The sequence below is a fragment of the Parasteatoda tepidariorum genome, chromosome 3 (genome assembly GCF_043381705.1).
Source record: "Parasteatoda tepidariorum isolate YZ-2023 chromosome 3, CAS_Ptep_4.0, whole genome shotgun sequence".
Taxonomy (NCBI): Eukaryota; Metazoa; Arthropoda; class Arachnida; order Araneae; family Theridiidae; genus Parasteatoda; species Parasteatoda tepidariorum.
Window position 1 is genome coordinate 67,090,216 of NC_092206.1, and position 22,326 is coordinate 67,112,541.

Genomic DNA, 22,326 nt, shown 5'->3' on the forward strand with positions numbered 1-22,326 from the left:
GATAAAGAGGGATAAAACCTGTAAATTTTAAGATTTTTATCTGGAAAACCTGGAAAAATCAGGGAAATTTGAAATCTGATTCGAGTGGCCACCCTGCAATGGCACAGACTCAGAAAGTTCTGATATGGGGGTGTTTTTCTCGGTTTGGTCTAGATCTCTTAATTCCTGTGGTTGGACACATAAACTCTGAGGTGTGTGTTTACATTCTGGGCAATGCTGTTCCCCCAACTCTATGATAATATGTCTGGGGAAACTCCTTGTTCTACTAACAAGGACAACTGCTCCACTCACTCATTGAAACTTGACCAGCCTTGCTTTGATGAAAAGGGTGTTCAAAGATGAGCAGGCCTTTTTAGAGGTCCCATCCCAAATCCCATTGCACATTCTCAGGACAAAATAAACTATAAATAGTTTTTTTTTTAAATTTTAAAAATTTAAATGTTTTTTGAAAATGATACACAATATTAAGTTATATTGACGTTAGCAAAATACAAATAAAACACTAAGCACAGGACAAGTGGGATAGGATATTAAAAAGAAAGATAAGGAATATCATTGAAAAATTAGAAAGCTGTCAGTTGTAATCAAAGTATGAAGGTCTGGTAGCTCTTGTAGTCCACTAGTGATAATATGTTCATATCTGTGCGAGTCCAGTTGAGGGAGGAAGAATAAAACATCTTCAACACTTTAATTTGGTCACAGGTGCAAAGAGTAGAATCTATATGCCTAAATCTGCGAAGATAGTCATAAGTTCTGTCTTGCACTGTTAAAGAATTTTTTTTTTTTAACATTACCAATGTGTGTGGAGTTCCAGTCACTTTGTCACAATGCTATGGTTTTTTGATAAATTTTACGTTTAATCAAAAATTTTGGAATCTTTTTAAAACTGATAGCGAGATTCTTATTTTAGACTGTCCCAATTTGTTTAAAAAAACTGACAAATTTATCCCACTCCAAATAAAGAAAAAGACTATTAATTGAAGATACGACTTATGAAAAGAATTATTGTGTCTTTGAAATATGATATTAGTAATTAAATTGCATTACTAGTAATAAAGTTTTTTTGTGTTTATCTTTCAGGATAGTAAACCTCTTTATTCCTTTGAAGATAATGGTGATTATGTGTGCGATGTTGCATGGTCACCTGTACACCCTTCTGTTTTTGCTTGTGTTGATGGAATGGGCAGGTTAGACGTTTGGAACCTCAATAATGATACTGAGGTATGTAATAGGCACATAAATTTTTAAAAAAATTTCAAAATCAGAGGACTTTTTTATATTTGTTTTTTATATGCTTCATATTTTATTAAAGAAATTACACCTCCTGTGGACAGAGTCACATTGACAATTGTCAACATTCATCTATGAAAAGGTACTCCAACATAGAATCGAGTTAATATGTCTTATATACTAGAGAATTGGAATTGTATTTTTGTAGTGGTAGACACACTGCAGTACTTCCCGACCAGAATTTTATTTGAGATAGATTCGATGAAGGGATACCACTAGTTGATTCATTGCTGTTTTACGAGAAACCGGGAGAGCTGTATTAAGATCACCGTACTCTAAAATGGTGATTGTGAGAACTGTATTAAGTTCACAATCATGGTCACTCCTGTGTTGCCATTAGCAGTCGAGTGTATACAGGCCCAAGTTGTGTGTAAACGTAACTGAGTAGCAATAACCTGAGGTAGATATTGTAACAGTCGCAAGTAGCAAGTCAACTGTTCAATGGGGATCATCTATCAAAATGGGTGTTTCTGTCAAGGTAGGCATGCTCACATCCCGTCCAAAGGTCACCAATGTGGGAGGAGAAGTTATCGACCCTGCAAACCTTCATCTATGAAACGGTACCCCAACGTAGAATCGAGTTAACATGTCTTATGTACTAGAGAATTGGAATTGTATTTTTGTAGAGGTAGACATACTATACCTCCCTCAGTTATATTTTAAGAGTTTTTCTTTCTTATATTTTAAAAAATAAGATTATTAAAGTTAAACTAAAGTTTTCAATTTAAAATTATCGCCACTTATCCAATTTGGGATGTCACGGAAAATCTGTATTAGGGAAGCATTGTTGTGTCAATAATAGTTTGGCTATTTTTCATTCCTCTGAAAATAGATAAGTATCAAATCATTAGAGCTTTTCACTTTATAAGGTTATGGTTACAAAACAATTGTTTCTTTACTATCTGTTTGGTGTAGAATGTCCTTTTATAGATCTTCTGTCATTAAATTGCCCATTCAATTAAATTCACAGGTAATACAATATTTTTTTCAACCCATGCACAAAAAAATTCTGGTAAAGATTGTGTTGAAAACAGTTGACTACTTTTGTCATCTTTTGTTTTTTTGGTGTCTGTGCATGTGGTAACTTTAATCAGCTATTTTTATCATTTCTTCTTATTTCACTGTTAATTCATTTTTTTGTGAAATTTTAAAGATTGTTTTATATTTAGGCTTCCCAAATTCAGTTCTGGTTAATAACCGATTCAAAGTAATTCAGCATAATTTTTCTGAATGAAAGTTACTCTACAAAAGTTCATTATAATCTAGTTTCTATAGCATAAATTTATTCACCTAGTGGATTTGTTCCATATTATATTTGTATTCTTGCCCTCAATCTGTATGAAAATTATTTCTTTCAAATATTTAGTTGAATACTTCAATTATTTTCCCATTCCATTTAAATAAATTCTAAAATAATATTAAGTTATGAAACGTTTATTTCCCCTATTAATATGATTTTTGTGCACAAAACTTTATATTTGTTCAAATAATGGTACAGTTACAAATAATAATGTGGAATGTAAATATTGAAAGTGTATTTTTTAATTTTTTTTGTCTGAAAAGTTAAGTTCAAAAGTGTGATGTTTGATAATACCGTCAAACTCCGCTATAGTGAACACGGTTTATAGTGAACTCCCGGATATAGTGAACGAAATGTTCGGTCCCATGCCTTGCTATGCACGTATAATGTTATTTTTTGTGGATATAGTGAACAAAAAAAGTGAGGAAGTTGGATATTATAAACTTTTTTCTGTCTTCGACTGATTTTTTAAAAATTTTTTTTGTAATAATTTGGAAATTTCTTCTTCAAATTAAATACATAGACCGATTTTCAAAACCATCTATAGAGGGGAATGTAGCGCTAAGCATTTTTTCTTGTTTGCTTCTTTTATCTCACTTTCCCATCCCTAAGCAAACCAAGCAGATGTTTCCAACCCAGGCAGACGATGCACCTGTAAGGTGTCAATGGGATGAATATGCATTTTCTGTCAGAGGGAATGAGTAGTTATTCATTATTGGTCAAAGGGTTGGACGCTAATATGTGTTGATAAGGCCCTCATCTCAACTCCTTTTTGCTCTCGGTTCAGTTAAAAAAAATCCAGCAAACAAGTGTCTCAAATTTAACTATGGCGAGAAGTAAACGTAAAACGTTCTCTATTGATGATAAAATGGGCATAATCAGAAAATTTTAAAATGGATGCAATCAAGCTAATATTTGCAGGGAATATAAACTATCCAAATCTGCACTTTGTAACATATGGAAAAATTATTAATAATTTCTGCTCATGAGAAAAATTTGGATGGCAGAAAAATGAGAAAAGCAGATCAGAAGAATGTTGAAGAAGCGTTACTGAAGTGGTTATCCAATCGAAGAAGCTGCAATCTTCCAGTATCTGGACAAATGTTGATGAATTTGCAAAGCGATTTTATGAGACTACTTTTATGTGCTCGAATGGCAGGTTAGACAGGTTTAAAAAAGCGGAATAACAGAAATTCAGGAAAAATTATATGAGAGTCGGGAAGTGTTTCCATATCTGATGTTGAGGATTGCTCATCAGCTAAAGATTACTATTTTTTTTTGTATGCAAGACGAAGAGTAATGAAAAATAACATATTTTTTGCTACTACATAATATTTTTTAGTCATTTATTTGAATAATGTGTAATGAAAGGGAGGAGTTTGGGAACCATTAGATAAATTGCCTACGTAACGGATATAGTGAACTCCCGGTTATAGTGAACTGAAATTTTGGTCCCTTGAAGGTTCACTATAGCGGGGTTTGACTGTATTATAGTTTAGAAATTAAGAGATGATATAGAATTGCAAATATTAGAATTTCTAGCTTTATTTTTAGGTTGAGGGATGGACTTGGCTTGAAAGTAATTGGCTTTTGTAGAAAAATATAAAGTAAATTTGATAACATGAACCAGGGAGCTTTCAAACATATAATTTATAATTTGTATATATTAGTTAGCAACACATTTCATTAATGTTTGTTGAATATTATTTTATTGCATTCATTAAGAATATTTATTTATTGTAAATAGCTTCCAATAGTGAGTACTGTTGTGGATGGCAATCCAGCTTTAAATAGAGTTGTATGGACTCCATCTGGTCATCAGCTTGCAGTTGGTGATGATTTTGGAAAAGTTTATGTGTATGACGTTGGAGAAGTAAGATTGCAATTTTTATATTATCACGCCTCTTAATAGAAATGTCATTAATATGACTAATAATAAATATTTGGAAATATTGATAAAAGGAATGTTTAGTGCTATTCTTATCAAATATAAATTTCAGAAAATATTTGTTAAGATCTGTAGCGCAATAAACAATGTTTGATTATTTTATTTTTAGTGGTACATTTATTGTTTCAGAAATTAGATAATATGAAATCAATATATATTAAATTGGTGTGTTTACCCTGCTAAAAAGGAATATCAAATATATTATGAATATTTTTTTTTTTACTTAATAATGATCTGTTTAATACTTGTCTTATTCAATTTTCAATTTATTTTTCAATTGGTGTCTTTTATTTCTCAAAAGTTATTTTTTTTATTATCTGAAAAACCATTTCTTTTGTCCTTGTAAGTAAGAACAAAAAATGTTTCTTGGTTTTGCCCATCGTTTATCGATATATATTTGTCGATTTTTTTTCTTTCTTTCCCATTTGCATTGACGATTGTTTATTTTTCTTGCAATTATAAGTAATTTGTATTGGTATTTTTTCTTTTTAATTGGTAATCTGCAATTGCTCTTTTTTTCTTTTCCATTTGTACTAGCAATTGTTTTTTTTATTGCTTTCATTTTACAAACAATATCTATATATTTTTTTAATTTTGAACTACTATAGTTTTTTTTTAATATATATTTTTACCAAAAATTATTTTGATCAATATCGTTTTGTTACCTTAATTCTTATTCCATTATATTTCGTTTATACCGACAGTTCGTTTTCAATTTATAGCAATATTTCTTTTCTATTTGTACCAACAATTAAAGATCAAGGGGAAAGATCAGTTTATGTCCATGAATGCTGATTCTAGGAAAAAATTAAAATTCAAAGCTGATATAAACCTTTTTTCTCGAGAACAGCTCTCTACCCTTCACAAAAGTTTTGTTAAAGTTAGGCTAGGAAATATCTTCATGATAGCATTGTTGAAATCAGATTAGCAATTATATTAACAACCAAACAGGAGCTTCAACACAGCAGGCATGAAAACGCCGAACATGGCGACCAAAAACAACGCTTACTAGAACATTTTGCAAAAAAAAGGATAGACAGATAAACCCAAAAATCGGGTAGCACACTGACAGAAAACCGCCCATTGATTAGATTTAAGTTAGTGGGAAACGGGTGAAATGGTCAACCAGGACTAAATAGAGCCCTAACTGCAAGAAAAGAAACCCTGTCGGAAAAGGAGTGGGGATGAAGCAAGAGGAAGGTAGCAAAACTTCAACATGGAGAGGGAAAAAAAGAAAAATTTTATTCTTGTGGAAAATTATAAAGAAATCAGTGGTCTAAAGTAGCACAAAAAGGGCAAACATCCTTAAAACCAATTGAAAATTAACACAAAAAATGTGATTACTAATATCTAAGAAGGAACATTAAATAAAGACAAAAAAAAATGTATGCTTAAACTCAAAAACAAAATTGAATGTGACACTTAGAAATCCTCAAAATGCTACTGGTGGCGTTTCAATCGTCATTTTTGTGGAAGATGGAGATAAGCCATTCTTTCCTCTTGATCTTCAATTGTTTTGTTCTTTTCCATTTGTATCAAGAATTGTTTTTCTATTCCCTCCCCATTTTCACCAAGGATTTTTCCTCTCCTTCTTTTCCCTTTACACCAACTATTTTTTCTTCTCCATTTGTTAATTTAAATCCTAATATCTTTCTTTTCAGCTTTGTTTTTAAATTGTATGCATTCTAAAACATTTTAAAATATAGTGAAACCTCCAGGAAAGACCACCTCTGTGTAACGACTTCCTCTATTTACGACCAGTTTTAGGAAACATGGAATTTTTTCCGTAGGCTTTGAGTTGAAGGAAACCTTTAGGAAAGTCCTTCAAAATCTCTCCCAGTGACCGGGCAAACATCTGCATCAACAGTGAATTTCAAAGAAGGAAATACGAAAAAATATCGAAACAATATTAGCTAAACAAATAGATTTATATGTATTGAAAATATTTGTGATTGGCTCTTATTAAGAGAGCTCTTTTTGACGATTTCAGAAAGAGTTTGACAACCTCATGTTACAATCAGAGTGCACTAAAGACAATGCTATCAATGATTTAGTTTTAGAGTAAAAAGTTTCAATTAGAAAAAAAAAGTTATCTTAGAAAAAATTTATCATCTCAAAAAACAAACCTTTTCTCAAACTGAACTAATTTTTATAATATAAAATTAAATCCAAACTTATGCAGAAAACATAATTGTTTATTCATTTAAAATAGTTCTATCATTCATAATTGGTAAATTTGATTTTACACGTAATCATATCAGTCATTATTATTGACGCTATATTATATTCATCGAATCAGTTTTCATGACACCAACACTAGTAAAATTTCCACACCGAGAAAAAGACACTGTGTAAAATTAAAATCATGTACCTTCAATAACATTTTAAATTCATGGGAATAGCCCCTAAGAATGACCAACCCCCATTAATGACCATTTTACTGTGGATTAGAGAGTGGCCGCTCCGAGAGGTTTCATTGTTATAAAATTTTTATGCTGCATCATAGTTTCAAATATGGCTAGAAATCTAAACTATTTAGTGATTCCTATGAAATGTTTGTTTTTATTTCAAATTTTAAGGCTGCATTATTAATTTTCATTTCAGAATCTTGCATCTCCAAAGAATGATGAATGGTCAAGATTTGTTAACACATTGCAAGAATTAGAAAACAATAAAGCTGATCAAGAATTAGATAACCTTAATAATCTTACATCTAGTAATTCATACATGCTTCCTATTCGTTAAAAAAGATCTAAATTGTAATTAAAAAGGATCAAAATAGTTATGAAAGATTTTTTATTTTAAATCTTTTGAATTTTTTTTATTTCTATGGATGCGAAGCATTCATTCGATATTGAAAGGAATTTTTCCTTTATACACCATCTCCTTATCACATAGCATAAAAAAATCTCTTTATTATGTAAAAAGGGAACCATGTCCAATGGTAAAAAATTAAAGGGTTAAAATTATAAAACTACATTTTTGTGTGTACCATTTTTAAAATAAAGAATAAAATTTTTATATAAAATATAAGAAATCTATATTAAAATAATTCTATGTTTGTTGGTTTTAAATAAATTCTTAATTTAAATCATTTTTAAGCTTTGTTTACGATACCAATTTTTAGTATTTCATTTGTATTTTTATTTTATTTTTTTTTTGGATATGTCACACTGATTTGGAGGTTTCTAATTTTGTTATATCTTAAGTTTAACAAGTATACTTATGTGCCATATGAGTTTTTTCTCTCTTTATACATTAAATTGTCAACATACTTTTTTTTTTACTTGAACTCTAAAACTGAGATTGTACATGATAACGCATTTTTTATTTTATATTTAAAGAAAAAACACTTTTATGGTTACCATGTATAATAACTGTGAAATGTTTCATAGAAGGTATTAAGCAAATTGGAAGGATATGGTTGTTGTATCGAAATGAATAGTCATGATTATAAATAAAAATACGTTTCACAGTTCTCTCTTCATATATTTTATTTCATATGTAATTGTCATTTTATTAATTTAAGTACAAAACTGCAACCAATATAAAAATTTTGAAGTGCTAGCTATGTTTGAAAAAGTTCACTTTAACTGCTAATGCTAACATTAAATATGAACTCATTGTCAAAATGTATTTCTTAGTAGTTTAATTTTTTCTTAAAGCTAGTCTAATGAACCAGAAAGAAATGAAACTTTTTGTGCTAAATTTTATATAAAAATCATTTTCATGCAATATTATGTTTATACTGTTATGTCGTTACCTTAAGCAAAACACTCTTTTTCAATTGCTCTAAATTTGATTGTTGATTTTGTTCAAATTTATTAATTCCTGCTTTTATCAACATGAAATTATGATCTATAGTTTGCAAATGAATCTAAATAAAAGTATTGAAACTTCTTGGTTTTTGTGTTTAGTTATATTTATTGTTCTCCATACATAAGTTTTGTTTCATATGAGAAAGTACTTTAAGCCTCATAAATATCCATATCTCTACAATACTTGTTGATGCATTATAAAATGCTTTCCTGAATATTTTATAGAAGAGTTAGTTTTTGTTCTGAATTTATCTAGATATTTAGCAAATTTTTTTTTTTTTTAATTCTTAAAATGGATTTCTATACTAAAGACATATTTGAAAAGAAATAAGTCACAAAAGTTATGCCTTCTAGCTTTATCCTACAGTTGTAAAAAATGACATCAAATGTTTGTTTCCATGTGTGTTGATTTATATCATTGAGTCTAGAATTTCAGTTTTGAAACAATAAAAATGACCTGCATTACTCATTTTCTGCCTTATTCTAAGCATCACTCATTGGTATCCCTAACGATTAGTAACTAATAACTCACTGGTTTTCTGCTGTACTAATACATTTGCTTAAATTGTTTGTATCACAAAAAGAAACTAAATTTTATCAAAATTAACTATGTTTTGTTATTATGCTATGTTCATTAACACTTTGAACACTTGCTATGTTTATTAACACTTTGAAACATCTCAAGAATAATACATTTGAAAAAATATAGTAAACTACCTGCCTGTGGTGACCAGCTGGGCTGTCCACACGAACTCAACACTTCATGGCTATACACTTGTTCCTGCTGCCTTTAGCAGCATTGCTCTGATTATTATGTTTTATTTTATTATTTCTGCAAGTTATGTTTTAAGATGTACTTCACCTCTGTGTTTTAAGTGCAAATCAAAGGGTTAGAAATTTCTCTTGGACTTGCCTACAGCAGCCAGTTATTTAGTTTGCTGAACAAATTAGATTATTTTGCTGTTATTTATTTAACTGAACAAAATTCATCAGTTTAAAACACACATATATAACACATAAAAAAAATTTCCATCGAAGAATCAACTTCATTTTTGTTATTATTAGTTTGCCTATACAGGGTAGCCACAAAACAGGGAAAGGTCAAAATATTTTGTTGAACACGAAAATTAGGGAAATTTCGGAGGATTTAATTAAAATGTCCGAAGAATCAGGGAAAAGGAATTAGTTTGAATTTGAAGTACTTTAAAGTCTAATATCCAATTTTTTTTTCTAGATGAATTAGAATACAATCTGAAGAATATTTTCTAATGCTCGATTTTAGTTCAATTTGCATCAAATAATAGATAATTTAGCTCAATTTGTATCAATTAGTAGATACAATTTTTAACCTTATTTATGCATATACATTTAAATTACAATTTTAAAAAAAAATTATATGAAAAAAAAACTTTTTTTTACATAAAAATAAATTTTATTAAATTTTTTTTATGAAAAAGTGATTTTATATTTTACGGACATGAATACAACAGAAAAATGATGCAATTGGTTACAAAAATCAGAGAAATTGGATAAAATCATCCAAAAAAGTTAGTCAAGGTAATATATATATTTTTTAATTCTTGTGGCCACCTTGTTAATACCATCTCCCATTTTGATGTCTACCTGAAAATGCTCGTATCTCTAAAAATTTTATCTTTATGCTTCAAGTGAAAACTTTTTGTTCTTTTCCACTTCATTCTACGATTTTGAAACCATACTTTTACCTGAAAGAAAAAAAAAACAATATATTAGATAAGCTATCAAATTCATGTTTACTAATATTCAAAGTAGTATCGGTACTCAGATTAAAGAACTTGCTTAGTGGAAAGAAAAAAAAACATTTTGGACTTAAGGCAGTAATATTTCAAGAACCGAACACCGACCTTATTGAGAGCTATCCTATTCTTGTTATTGTCTGATTTTGATTACTTATTATTTAAGAAAACTATTATCATATAATTTATTGTGTCAGCTGTATTGCCACTAATAAAAAAAATTTCATAATGAAAATAATTAGAGGAAAGCGGAAATTCCTAACCTAAAGGTCTCCAGAAGTGTTCTTTAACCCTCATCTTGAATTTACAGAGGCTTTCTAGACAAGTTATAGTTTCCTCCTTTTTTTTTTTCTTTTTTTTTTACATTGAATTAAATGAGACCAAAATGATGTAAATAAGACCAATAGTTTCGAAGTTATAAGTTTCTTAATAAGTATAGTATGTAAAACACATTTTTTGACTTATAACTATTTACGCATCTGATACCTTTATCTATTCAACAGAATTGTTTCCTATGTATTTTATACTGATTCGAATGAAGCTAAAACTAAAGTCAATAGAATTAATAGATTAAAAGTTATAAAAAAAATTTATGTATAAAAAGTATAATTTTCTACTTATGCGTCTGACATTGCTATTTAAGCGATTGAAATACTGTTTTGTATGCATTATTGTACTGTATTGTTTAATCGGAAAACCAAGATGCTTAATAAAAAGTTGATAAGTCTAATGGTGCAGAAATTATATGGGTTTAGTGGATGTAATCTATGAGAAGTACAATTTTTGATTTATACTCATTTGGGTATCTGATACTTCTATCTAGACAAGTATGTGTATAATTTATACAAATTCGAATAAATATAAAAGCAAGACCATAAAACCAATAGTTTAAAAGTTATAAGAAGTTTGCGAAACTAAAAGCGTGATATTAACTTAGATGTATACATGGATAAAATTTTAAAGTAGTTTTAGATTTAAAAGTAGGTTTCTCCGGAGCTATTCTACCTATTTCGTTCAAATTTTTTGTTTTTCCATATAAAATAACATTCTTTAAAATGATGTAAAAATTGTGATTTCTTACAATTCAAAAAATTTTCGACTGTTATTAAATAAAATAATTAAAAATAATAAATAATTATTAAAATAATTTTTTTGCATGGAATTTTTTTGGGTATATGAATTTTATAATTGCACAAGTTTATAACTACGCTATATCTGTAAAACTTTTCTTTGATTTCTAACAATTCCTTCATAGTGATGCAATTTTCCCAAATATTAGTCTTGCGAACCGTGATCGCTCAGGAGGATAGAACGTTCGTCTTCCAATGAGGCGACCCGGGCTCGATACCCAGCGACAGCGGGTCGATACGAATTCCGCATCCAGCTTGCACCGACCATAGTGTTGATGTAAAATATTCTCAGTGGTAGGTAGACGGATCATGGGTGAGAGTTCCTTTGCCGTTAGGGTAACCGTGCCACTTTTTCGTGGTTTTCCTCTCCATGTAACGCAAATACTGGTTAGTTCCCTCAAAAAGACCTCTATGAAGGCAAATTTCTCTCAATACTTGTTCCAGGAGTTCCTTGTCTTCTTCATTGGGTTCAAATTTACAAGCCGACGGAGTTGAATATCAGTAGTCGTAAACCCGAAATGGGGTCGACTGTTCAATGATTATTATAAAATAAAAACATTAGTCTAGCGCCTTCCAATGAGATGACCCGGGTTTGAATCCCAGCGATGGCATGCCGATACAAATTCAACATCTGGGTCAGATCGATCGCAGTACTGACGTAAAATATCCTCCATGATAGGCGTATCATAGTTAGAATTCCCTTGCCGTCAGGTTAATCGTGGGAGGTTTTCGTCTCCATGTAACGCGAATGCAGGTTATTCCATCAAAAAATCCTTCACGAAGACAAATTACTCCCAATACTTGATCCAGGAGCTCCCTTGTCTTCTAGATTGGATCAAAATTACAAGGCTACGGAGTGGAACATTGATAATTGTAAACCCAAAATTGGGTCGGCTATTCAACGACGGTTATAAAATAAAATATAGTACTTAATAAATTTGATGATGTTAATACGTTGTTAATGGTAATGCTCTGCATTTACTGCATCGATACTTATTCTTGTTTAAAATTTCTTCGTTAATAATACTTCTAATTTGTACTTAAAATAAAAATGAAGATATAGATAATAAGTTGTCAATATAATTCGTGTTCAAGAGATTAATAATGAGCACGTTCATATTTTCATTAATATGCAATAAAACTAATGATCAAGTTATGTAAAAAATTTCTTTTGAGCATGTATTTTGATGACTAACGTGCCCCACAGGACATGTTAAAATTGTAAAATACGAATCCTGTTTTACATCGACTGATGCTGGAATATTTTTAAAAAGAAAGAAAAAAAAAAGCAACTAAAATTATTTACTTGTCTCTCTGTCAAATCTAGAGCTACAGCTATTTCATATCTCCTTAGCCTAGTGAGATAATTATGGTGAGCAAATTCTTCTTCTAATTCTTGGATTTGACTCTTGCTAAAAGCTGTTCTTTCCTTTCGAGGTTTGTTAAGATCCTCACCTTCAGAATCTGCAAAAAAAAAAAAGTAGCAGCGTAAAAACAAAAAGAAACAGATTAAATTATTGCTTTTCTTAATTGTTTTGTTATAGTTGTTAGTTAATGCCTTATGTACTAATAAGCCCCACAAATATTATTTCCATAAGCATTGAAGCGGAACAAAATATCCCATTAAAACTTCTCTCTGCTCCTGTAATATGACTCTTTATCCCTACAAGTTGACAACACACCGATTATTTAAATTTGAACATCAACTATGCAGCTCTTTCGTTATTGATCTTTCGTTTGAGAACGTCATTTTATGATAACTTAATTTCATTCTTCAATTTTCAGCTTCCTCTCTGGATCAATTTGGCAAGTAAATTTTTCATATTCTTTTTATTGATTTATTAAAATTTTCATCGAGTTATAAACAAAGCATTAAATGTGTAATTTTAATTAAAATTTTATGATGTGGTGTTTGCCCTAAATTGAATATTTTCTAAGAAATTAGAAAATGATGTTGAATATTAAAAAAAATATTTGTTAAAGCTTAAAAATAGACATTATTTAATGGGACAAAAATGTTTAGCTTATTTTTGATTATTTTTTTAATTTGGTGAATAAAGAGTTAAAAGTAAACGTTTAGCCTACATCCTGCTGTTAAACTACAATGTTAGTCCTAAGAAGTAATAAAACTATGCCAGAACATTGTTCCGAGAAAAAATTTGGAGGTAAAAAGCCGTACCAATTTTTAAATTGATAAAAAAAAAATTTAAGAGCTATAAAATTGACAATTAACATTATCAGACACAGCTAATATGTCTCTTGAAAAATAGTTTAAAGTAGGTTTCCAGCAAGGAAGTATTTCACGTCAGATTCAATAAAAAAAGAAAATAATCGCTTACAAATATTTTTATTAAGCTAAGTTTTTGAAAATTATTCTTTTAAGTTATTAAGGAAAGAAAAAAAAATCACCTTATAATATTTTAACTACGAACATCTAAACATCAAATGTAACGAAATGGAAACATAACTTTTACAATATTTTCTGAGAAATACTTTTTCAGTTCATAAAGGTAAACTTAACGCCAGAAAAATTAAGCAATTTTTTTAAATGGAGGATTCTCAAATCCCAAAAACACGCGTACGTAATAATTGTACATTAGCAAAGTAATCAGAGTGGTTTTTAATTTTTAATAAAGTATATTTGTAATTGATATAAATATTTTAAAAATTTAAGCATCTTTAGCACCAAATACTATTGCAATGAAATAAGTATTGCAATAAATACGAAAAAGTAGTTGAACCATGATTCAGAAGTACTATGTACTGCAGCAGCCTACATTCGTTTGTTTTGGAATTGTCCCTAAAATCAAATTTTTCTACATCAATAAATTCCATAACGATTTTTTCCCATTATGTGTTTCGTAATGATATCTGCCTTTATAACATATTTTTAAAATCCTTGATAAAAGTGAGGGAAAAAAAGTATCCGCAATTAGGGTCACAAATTATTTATGCGACCAAAAATAAATAAAGAAAGTAAAATACCTTAAAATGTAATTATTATTAATTCTGAAGTATGATAAAAAGAGGTAAGTTAGTAAAATAAAGTAAAGTAAGATAAAGAATACAACTTTTTGAGAAAACGATACTATAAATGACACTCTTTGAAATTGTTCTTTAGTTTTAAACTTTCATTATTGAATGGAAAAAAAAATCGTTTGAATACAGAACACGTCATTCCATACTTTTAGATTTAGTGTTTTCCTGATTCGTGTAATCAAGGCATGTGAGACAATTTTTGCGTGACCAATTGTTTCTCATTTATAGATTGTAAGATGAGTAAACTTTGAAAATTCCTGCAAACGTTTTCTTAAAGAGAAAAAAAAGAACACAGAATTTTTGGCCATTGGGGGAAACAGCTTTAAGCTAATTAAAATCTCACCTGCGTAAAAATGATTTTCCAAGCATGCCTTCTCCGTTTCCTCCTTTTGACTTGCATATTGTGATTCACTATTATTTATATATTCAAGTTCTTTTATGGCATCTAGAGGCGAAGACGTATCTCGCAAATTGACGTTGAAATTCCTCGAGTTGAATTCACTATTTTCCTCTTTGCACTTAAATTCAGTGTTTGAGTTCAATTTGAAAGCGGACATATCAACCGGTACATAGTTTTCAAAAGCACTGTTATCGCCAACTAAATTTTTATTTATCGTTTTATCGTCTGGAAATAATGAATAAAATGAACTGTCTTGAAGTGAAGTATCAGTTTCTGAAGTTTTACTAAGCCTCTTTGGCAACGAAACATGGTAGTTGGTGGATTGTTCGAAATTGGAATTGGTGATCTGGTTTATAGTTATTTCCGGTAAAATAAAATTATCAGGTGCCATCGTTTTTGTTCTAAGAGGTGAACAAGATTTTGGTATCGTCTTTTCTTTATTTAAATAGTCGAGTGTATTAACTCCAGCGTCATTAGCTGTTGCTAATGTTAAGTCTATCAAGCCACATTCATCTAAATGAGATTCTGATGATGTCTCGAATTCGGGGTTAAACCAGTCTCCTGATGTACTGGATGATTCTTCTAGGTCTGTGAAGTCGATGAAATCTGTAGAGGCAAGAAATGAAGAGTCGAGAATATCAACTGATTCGTTATAGTTCTGAAAAAATAAGTCTGTCTGATGCGTTGAAGGTATTGTGAAAGGTGAGACATTTTCAAAGAAATTCTTGGTGGATTTTTCAGTGTAATTGCTAAAGTTGATAAATGGAGGAATTTTCTCCATCTGAAATGTGCATATGGCCCTTAACTGGAAAAAAAAGAAAAGGAAATATATACATATAATAGTCACAAATATTTCAAAATGTATATCGAATATGAATATTTTTCAATTGAAATGAATATTTGAATATATTCAACAAAATGAATATTTTTCTTTTTTTTGTGAGAACTCCGTGTTATTGGAATATTTCTAAATATTAAACGCAAACAGCATTTCTAAGAATAAATAAAAAAAGTTTCGTTCAAAATTAGTTACTTTTAATAGGATTTCTTCGAAACTAAAATAATTTTCATTATTTAAATAACCTGCTTACCTGGTTACATTTTAATTTTTTCAATAAAAAAATGGTGATTTTTCTTTTCTTTTGCTGCTTAGGAGATTTTACAAATTTGAAAATGAATGACCAAGAGTGTTGGCTTCATAATCTACAGAATAGTATAAAAAAGAGCACCGGAAAAAAAGCAACATAAAATCACTTATTGGAATATATAATTACTAAATTACATTAATTTTGTTTTTCTTTTTCCATACTTTCTTAACTAATTGCAATTAGTGCTTGTGCAATAAAAAAGTTATAAGAAACTAATATTTTTTAACACATTTTAATAAAAGTAATTAAAAATAATTATTTGTGAAATTTTATTTCTTTTGATTAATAAAATGGGTATTTTTGAAATGCTGTAATTGCTTCTCATCAGACATTTAATATTAATTTGCAAAGTAATAGTTTACAAAACCAAAATCAAATTCCACTTAAATAATAAAAAAATAATTTTTTCCTAAAAGATATTTAAAATATACTTGTTATTGAAATATTTTTTTACTTAGTTGGAATTAAATACTTATTATACCTTAACATTAATTAAAATTAAAACTTTTTAGTTTAAGTGAGACTGTATTTGTTGCTTAAAATCTGTTCCCTATTGCTCTTTTTAAAAGCAACAGTAGTTTAAATATTAAATTTTTTTTTACTCGTTCACACTGATTGCTTTACCAACTTTACATCAAAAATCTAAAAGTTTAAGTAAATCGATCGTAAGGTCATGTCATAGCTATTAATCTGTCATTAAATTCATATGTCATTAAACAGACGTAAATATTAAAAAATTCTTCATATCAAAACTTGATTCTGTTTTCTTGATTACGCACTTTCCTTTTCTTACGGTTCTTTCTTTAATATGGACTATTCTTCCAGTGCTTTTTCATCATGTGCTTTTTTCCGTGTGTTTTTTCCAGTGCTCTTTCTTCTGGTGTCTTTTTCCGTGATTCGATAGACAGGTTGTCCTTCAATGTACGCTCGTAAAATATAATTTAGAATCTTTGTAAAAAAAACCAAAAAAATTTATCACTTTAAGGGTCTCATATAAATATTTAGGCGACAAGAAAAATCAAAGCGTAATCAAACCTTTTCAAATGATAATGAAATTCAGTTGGAGCAAGGGAAGGGTTATAATCATCAAAAACAAGTCTATTTAGGTATAAAACGGGTTAATTTTTAGTGAAAAACCACCTTTCCGCTTCGTGCTCAAGTAGACAGATTTCTAATTTTTCTAATTCTTCCTCTGCTCTGAGAATGGCGTACTAATATATTTATAACTCCAATATATGTACGCATAGGCTCGGGTTAATCTCAAATATGATTCGCCAGACTTTTGTAACCATTTTGCTTCGTTTCCCAATTAAAAAAAATTAATTTGAAACCACTAATATGAATATTTCTTAAACTTCATATTCACAACGATTCTAAAAATATATGGTAATTCGTAATGATAGATCTTAATATGTGCTTAAGTAATCGTTGTCAAAAATGGAGGAAAAAAAGCACTGACATTAGTCAGAACAAAAAAAGAAACGCCAATAAAATCTAATGAATTACTTGTGAAAAAAATGCAAAATACTTCGTTAAAGATAGTCATAAGTAGAAAATGTTGATCCCAACAAATTAAAAGTTCCTCGATACAAATTTTTTAAAAATATTTTTTAAGAACCCATTGTACTATTGCACATTAGTCCGAATGTTGTAATGGTAGAAAGTTGTCTAAGAAAGTTGTTCATTCATTTTTTTCATAACGCATGTCTTTCTTGGAGGATAGAGAGAGGAACGAAAGATAAATTTAACCCTTTCCGGTCGTAATAAGTTGATACATAGTTGCCATACTATTCGAAATAATTTTTTGTTGAACAATTGCAGGATATAGAAGAAGAAAAAATTCTCTTTTAGGGAGGAAAAAAACCGAAACTGTTAAACGAAAATACATTAAACTTAATTGCACTTAAACACATTTCGTAAAACATTATTTTGAATTTTACAGACTTATAATGTTGCATCGATATAATTCCTTATTATACTATTCAAAGTTCAGCTATTTATTAAGTATCAATCAAGAATTGTTTAATGCTATAAAATCAGTATGGTTTTTTGTTGTGGTAGCTGAGAGCAGACATAAGACCGTACAAGGTTAAACTAAACCGTTGTTTGTATGTTTTGTTCTACTAATATGGGGAGAAATAATGAAGAACATCATATTTTTGTAATATAAATTTGGAAATTTTCCCGTAACCAAAAATATAAAATATTTTGTAATGAACACTCTTGACATATATTTTTATAATCCTTGTTAAGAATTAAGCAAAGAAACATGCACATTGAAGGTTTGAAATTGGTGTTCAAAAGAGTAAAAGATACCAACGGAATCAGAATATAGCGATTCAATACAGAGAAATCTGGAATGTGAACATCAAATGTTTGATTGGTGAGAGAAATAGAGGAGACTTGTAAGGCAATCAAACAGATTTTGATGTTTTTCATGTCACTTTCCCCATTGATTGATTTCAATAATATTTTTGTTTCTCAGTCGTATAATTATTAATTTTCAATCCCTGATTTGTTTACTTTTAAGTCTAAATTTTTGACGCAGATTATGAAAATTAATAAAGGATGTCGTTTCTAATTTTCCAGTAAAGAAGATTTTTTTTAAGGTCAAATTTTCAGGTTTTCCTTAATCTATTAAACTTAAATATTATTAATAATTGTGAATTTTATTAAAGTAATTAATGTCAATGCAAATTATTACATTAAATGATATTGTATCGACGAAATTACGTTCTATGAACCCTGGTTTTAGAAACATCGTAGCTCTGGTTAGCATTATTATAGAACAATAATTTTTGTTTAACCAAATCCTTAAATAAGACTGACTTCTGATGGGGGGAAATTTTCTAAACAGTTTCAAGCATTATTTTGAAAAGCCGATGGTTCTGAATCTACAAAATTATTACTTGTATTTTTGGCCCCATTGAGCTCTTTGTACGATATATTTTCGATGTCAATAAATAAGATTCTTAATTTTACTGTTTTAATATATTTTGTATTTAATAATTGTATACTGATATAAAAGTTGGTAATTATGGTGACGCCCAAAACTATGAACATTATATATAACAGTGAACTTTATTATATTTTACAAGGATGACTCTAAAAATGCTTCATAAATTAAGAATAATTTTTTGTGCATAAATTATTTTCCGGTATTCTTTTTTTTATTTTAAATTTTGTAATGTCAATGGAGAAAAGAGCTATGTTAAATAATCCATTCATTTATAATCATCAAATATTTTAGTAAATATAATTTCAATACTTTCCTTGGAATCTCACATCATATTCAATTTTGATTGCTTTTAGACATTTCGCACGGTGTAGCAAACTTTTGCAATTTTTCAAAACTTTCATAATAGAACATTTCATCATTATTCATAAACATTATACATCATTATACATAAACATTATATCATTAATAAACAGAATAATCATATTTCCCAAATAGAAATCTTGACATTTCTTACCAAAGATCTTTAAAAAATAAAGAAATAAAAATAAAAAAGACGTTTTTCTGAATTATTTTTGAATAACTATTAGAAAATGTGGTTTATCATTATATTGCGCCAAGACTTTCAATTGTATTTAGTAAAATAATTTGATACTAAGTATTTAATACTAAATAATGTATGAAATAAATAATATATAAAATAAATAACATATAAAATATATAGTATATAAAATATATAAAACATAATAAATGAAACTTCATTTTACCTTTTTTCAAGAAATATCTTTGCGCCGACCACATATAAGGGCACAGAACTTTAGCTCAATTGTCAGTAGGAGAAGATTTGGAAGATGGAAGAACTGTTGAACGTACAACAAAGTAAAAAAATAAAAAATCCAAATAAGTCCACCGCCCCCTCCACGTGATCAAGAAGTTCCCTTGGAAGGCTGGACTTGAGTGTCACAAATCACTGCCCGAGGCATTTTGACACTCTGGGATCTTGAGTCAGGGAATTTCCCTGACAAATCTTAAAGAAAGGTTTTTATTTTCTCGTCCGATGAAAGAACTTAATTCTGCATCTGACTTGTCTTCTTAATCGTCTTCCTCCTCTATTTTGACAATTCTTTTTGTGGCGAATAAGTTGCAGATAATTGTGAATTAACTGCTGCATGCTTGTATGTCCATTCCTTTAATAAGAGAGTTGTCAAGTGGTGGTTTAAAGAAATTATTTTACAAAAAATTTTTTTTCTTCTTTCGAACAGCAGTTATGTTCCTTTTATAAATCAAGTTGAACAGCCTAATTATTTTTCGCATAAATTTGCATTTCAATTAAGGGAAATTATATAAACTACTAGTATTATAATGTATTGTTTTGAGTATGTAACATAGTGCTCCGTAAAGACCGTATTTAACGTATATTTTTAGAATCGGAATTAATATTGAAGAGAGGAAAATAACAAAAAATGCTATGGAAATCTGGCAAATCGCAGTTGAAGTAGTGGGCTGTAAGGAACATCACCTGTTTGACTGCTGGAGAGAACAGTAATGATTTGAAAAAAAAATATTAGAAAGATCTTTAAGTTTCTTCCTGAAATGAATTGGTTTTGATAATATATACAAGAATATTTGATAATATATACACCCATCCTCCTTAATTGCAATTTATCAGATTTCAATAGTTTTTTTCATAATAAAAGCCATTTTTTCTCGCTAAAATGCGACTCCTTATATGTATACTTTTTTCTTCTTAATTTTTGAAAAGAGTTCTATAAACTAACACCTTATAGTTATGTGTTTATATGCTTTTTATTTTATGATAAGCTTTAGATTGTCCTTTTTTCAAATTTCCCCACGAAAAATCTTTTATGTATTTTGTTCCATGAACTCTCAATAAAAAATATTCTAAACAACTACTAAATAAGCATTCTTAATGGGAAGGAGGAAGAATGTTCCAAGTTGGAATTCTGCCTTTTCCTGAGTGGGGAAAACACATTAGACTTAACTTTTATTCAGTTTACTCGAAAATTTTACTACTATATTTTAAAACTTATGGGTGCACTGCCTATTGCATGTAGAATTTTTTTGTCAGCGTTATTTGTTTTCGGTTAGTTAAGTGATAAAAAATCTAAATTTTAAGACATTTTTCTTTCAATGTTTCATCATTTTCTTACAAATATACAATATTATTGCAATTTACAAATTTATAATTTTTTTCTTCTTTATTTTAAAGGAATATATTTCATGCCCCAAATCTAAATCTTTAATAAACATCTTAAAATTTTAATCTGATCTTTCAATTAACTTTTAATATTTTTAATCTGATGAAAATCGAAGATACTATCTAGATAACTGCTATCAAATGTCTCCTGTGAGGAAACTTATGCCAACGAACATACACGTATAAAATCTGGATCCAAAATTTTTTACAATATTATTGCGGTTACTTAGTAGAGATTGTGTGAAACTAGTATTCCTTAGGTTATGGCATTCACAATTACCTTAAAGAACTTTATTTATAAAGTAGGGGTTCTTTTGAAAGAAGGTTCCGTAGGGAAGGTATTTAGGGTTCCGTAGATGAAAAAAATTAGGAACCGTTGGTCTAGAAGTCCATAAAAGTTTATTTGAGATTTCCTTCCATAAATTTGATTAACTAAATTCACTGAAATATCCAAGTATATTACAATCAAAATTACTAATGTTCCTTATTGCTTTTAACACCACTGTATGTTTCTCATTGCAGGTAGGTCATTGTGTAAATTTGCCATAACTAAATGTTTCACATTATTTCAATATGTATCTTATTTTATTCGATCAGGTACACAGCATACTTCTGAAAAATAACTAATTTTCCCTATAAAACATATTTTTTTAATAATTTAATAAGATCATTTTTAAAAACTTATTACTTAAATACAAGTTTAAGCAATTTTATTCACCTAGTTTCTTAAGAAAAACAGAAAACTTAAGAAAGCGATTTTGTCTGTCTAACTTTCCTGATTTAGTTTCTTTGAATTCCTCTTATATAAAGAAAATATTAGTATAGTAAAGCACATAGTTTAAATAATATAGTGCAAAATTATGTGAAAATAATTATATATACTTTTGATCAATTAATTTATTTACCTTAAATTTTTTTGTAATGCAATTGTTTAGATATTTTACCAGAAAGCGTTTCTAATGTGTAAAGTTTGTTTCTCTACAGTTTCTGAACTGACAAGGAGAAAATGGTTTTACAGAGACTGAATGCCTGGCTAATGGTCGCTCCAGTAAAGAATAGTTTAAAAATTGTCAGATATTGGCAATTATTACTTAATAGAATCCTTCTAATATGGCTTTGTAATACTTAATTTATTGATTCATTTATTATTATTTTTTTTTTCCGTGGTTACTACAAAGGTGCAGCTGGAATAGAAAACCGACGAACACATTTATGTATACAACTTAACCTCGATAAAGAATTTTTTCCATTTTTATTTTTGTAGTTGTTTTTATTATTTCTATTATTGTGTTTAATTTTTTAAT

The 22,326-nt window shown here is 28.9% G+C and overlaps 2 protein-coding genes and 1 long non-coding RNA gene across 3 annotated transcripts in view; 2 read left to right on the forward strand and 1 right to left on the reverse strand.

Moving 5' to 3' along the window:
• The window catches only part of LOC107454358 (cytoplasmic dynein 1 intermediate chain 2), a gene marked incomplete at its 5' end in the record, with an annotated part of 24,482 nt that extends 16,044 nt beyond the window's left edge, over positions 1 to 8,438 (forward strand). Inside the window, 3 exon segments of the mRNA XM_071178805.1 lie at positions 1,081 to 1,221; positions 4,338 to 4,463; positions 7,143 to 8,438. Of these exon segments, the coding sequence (XP_071034906.1) occupies positions 1,081 to 1,221; positions 4,338 to 4,463; positions 7,143 to 7,283 (408 nt within the window).
• A 559-nt stretch (positions 8,439 to 8,997) lies between these two features.
• Positions 8,998 to 19,945, reverse strand: LOC107454351 (uncharacterized). Its single transcript, XM_016071524.4, has 4 exons — positions 19,572 to 19,945; positions 14,644 to 15,505; positions 12,568 to 12,725; positions 8,998 to 10,080 (listed from the first exon to the last, which is right to left on the reverse strand). Exons 2-4 carry the CDS (start codon positions 15,479 to 15,481, stop codon positions 9,976 to 9,978), a joined length of 1,101 nt encoding a protein of 366 aa, XP_015927010.1. The 5' UTR covers positions 15,482 to 15,505; positions 19,572 to 19,945; the 3' UTR covers positions 8,998 to 9,975.
• On the forward strand, positions 15,266 to 22,277 carry LOC122271890 (uncharacterized). The gene is made up of 2 exons (XR_006226660.2): positions 15,266 to 15,402; positions 22,007 to 22,277. It is a non-coding gene; the product is annotated as an uncharacterized lncRNA (long non-coding RNA).
• Positions 22,278 to 22,326: the final 49 nt, after the last annotated feature.

What these genes read in the sequence shown, in the direction of transcription:
- LOC107454351 (XM_016071524.4), bottom strand. Translation starts at nt 15,481, where the DNA reads ATGGAGAAAATTCCTCCATTTATCAACTTTAGCAATTACACTGAAAAA. An exon ending in GGAAAATCATTTTTACGCAG is followed by an intron (nt 12,726 to 14,643) that starts GTGAGATTTTAA and finishes TTTTTTTTGCAG; the next exon opens with ATTCTGAAGGTGAGGATCTT. An exon ending in TAGATTTGACAGAGAGACAA is followed by an intron (nt 10,081 to 12,567) that starts GTAAATAATTTT and finishes TTTTTCTTTCAG; the next exon opens with GTAAAAGTATGGTTTCAAAA.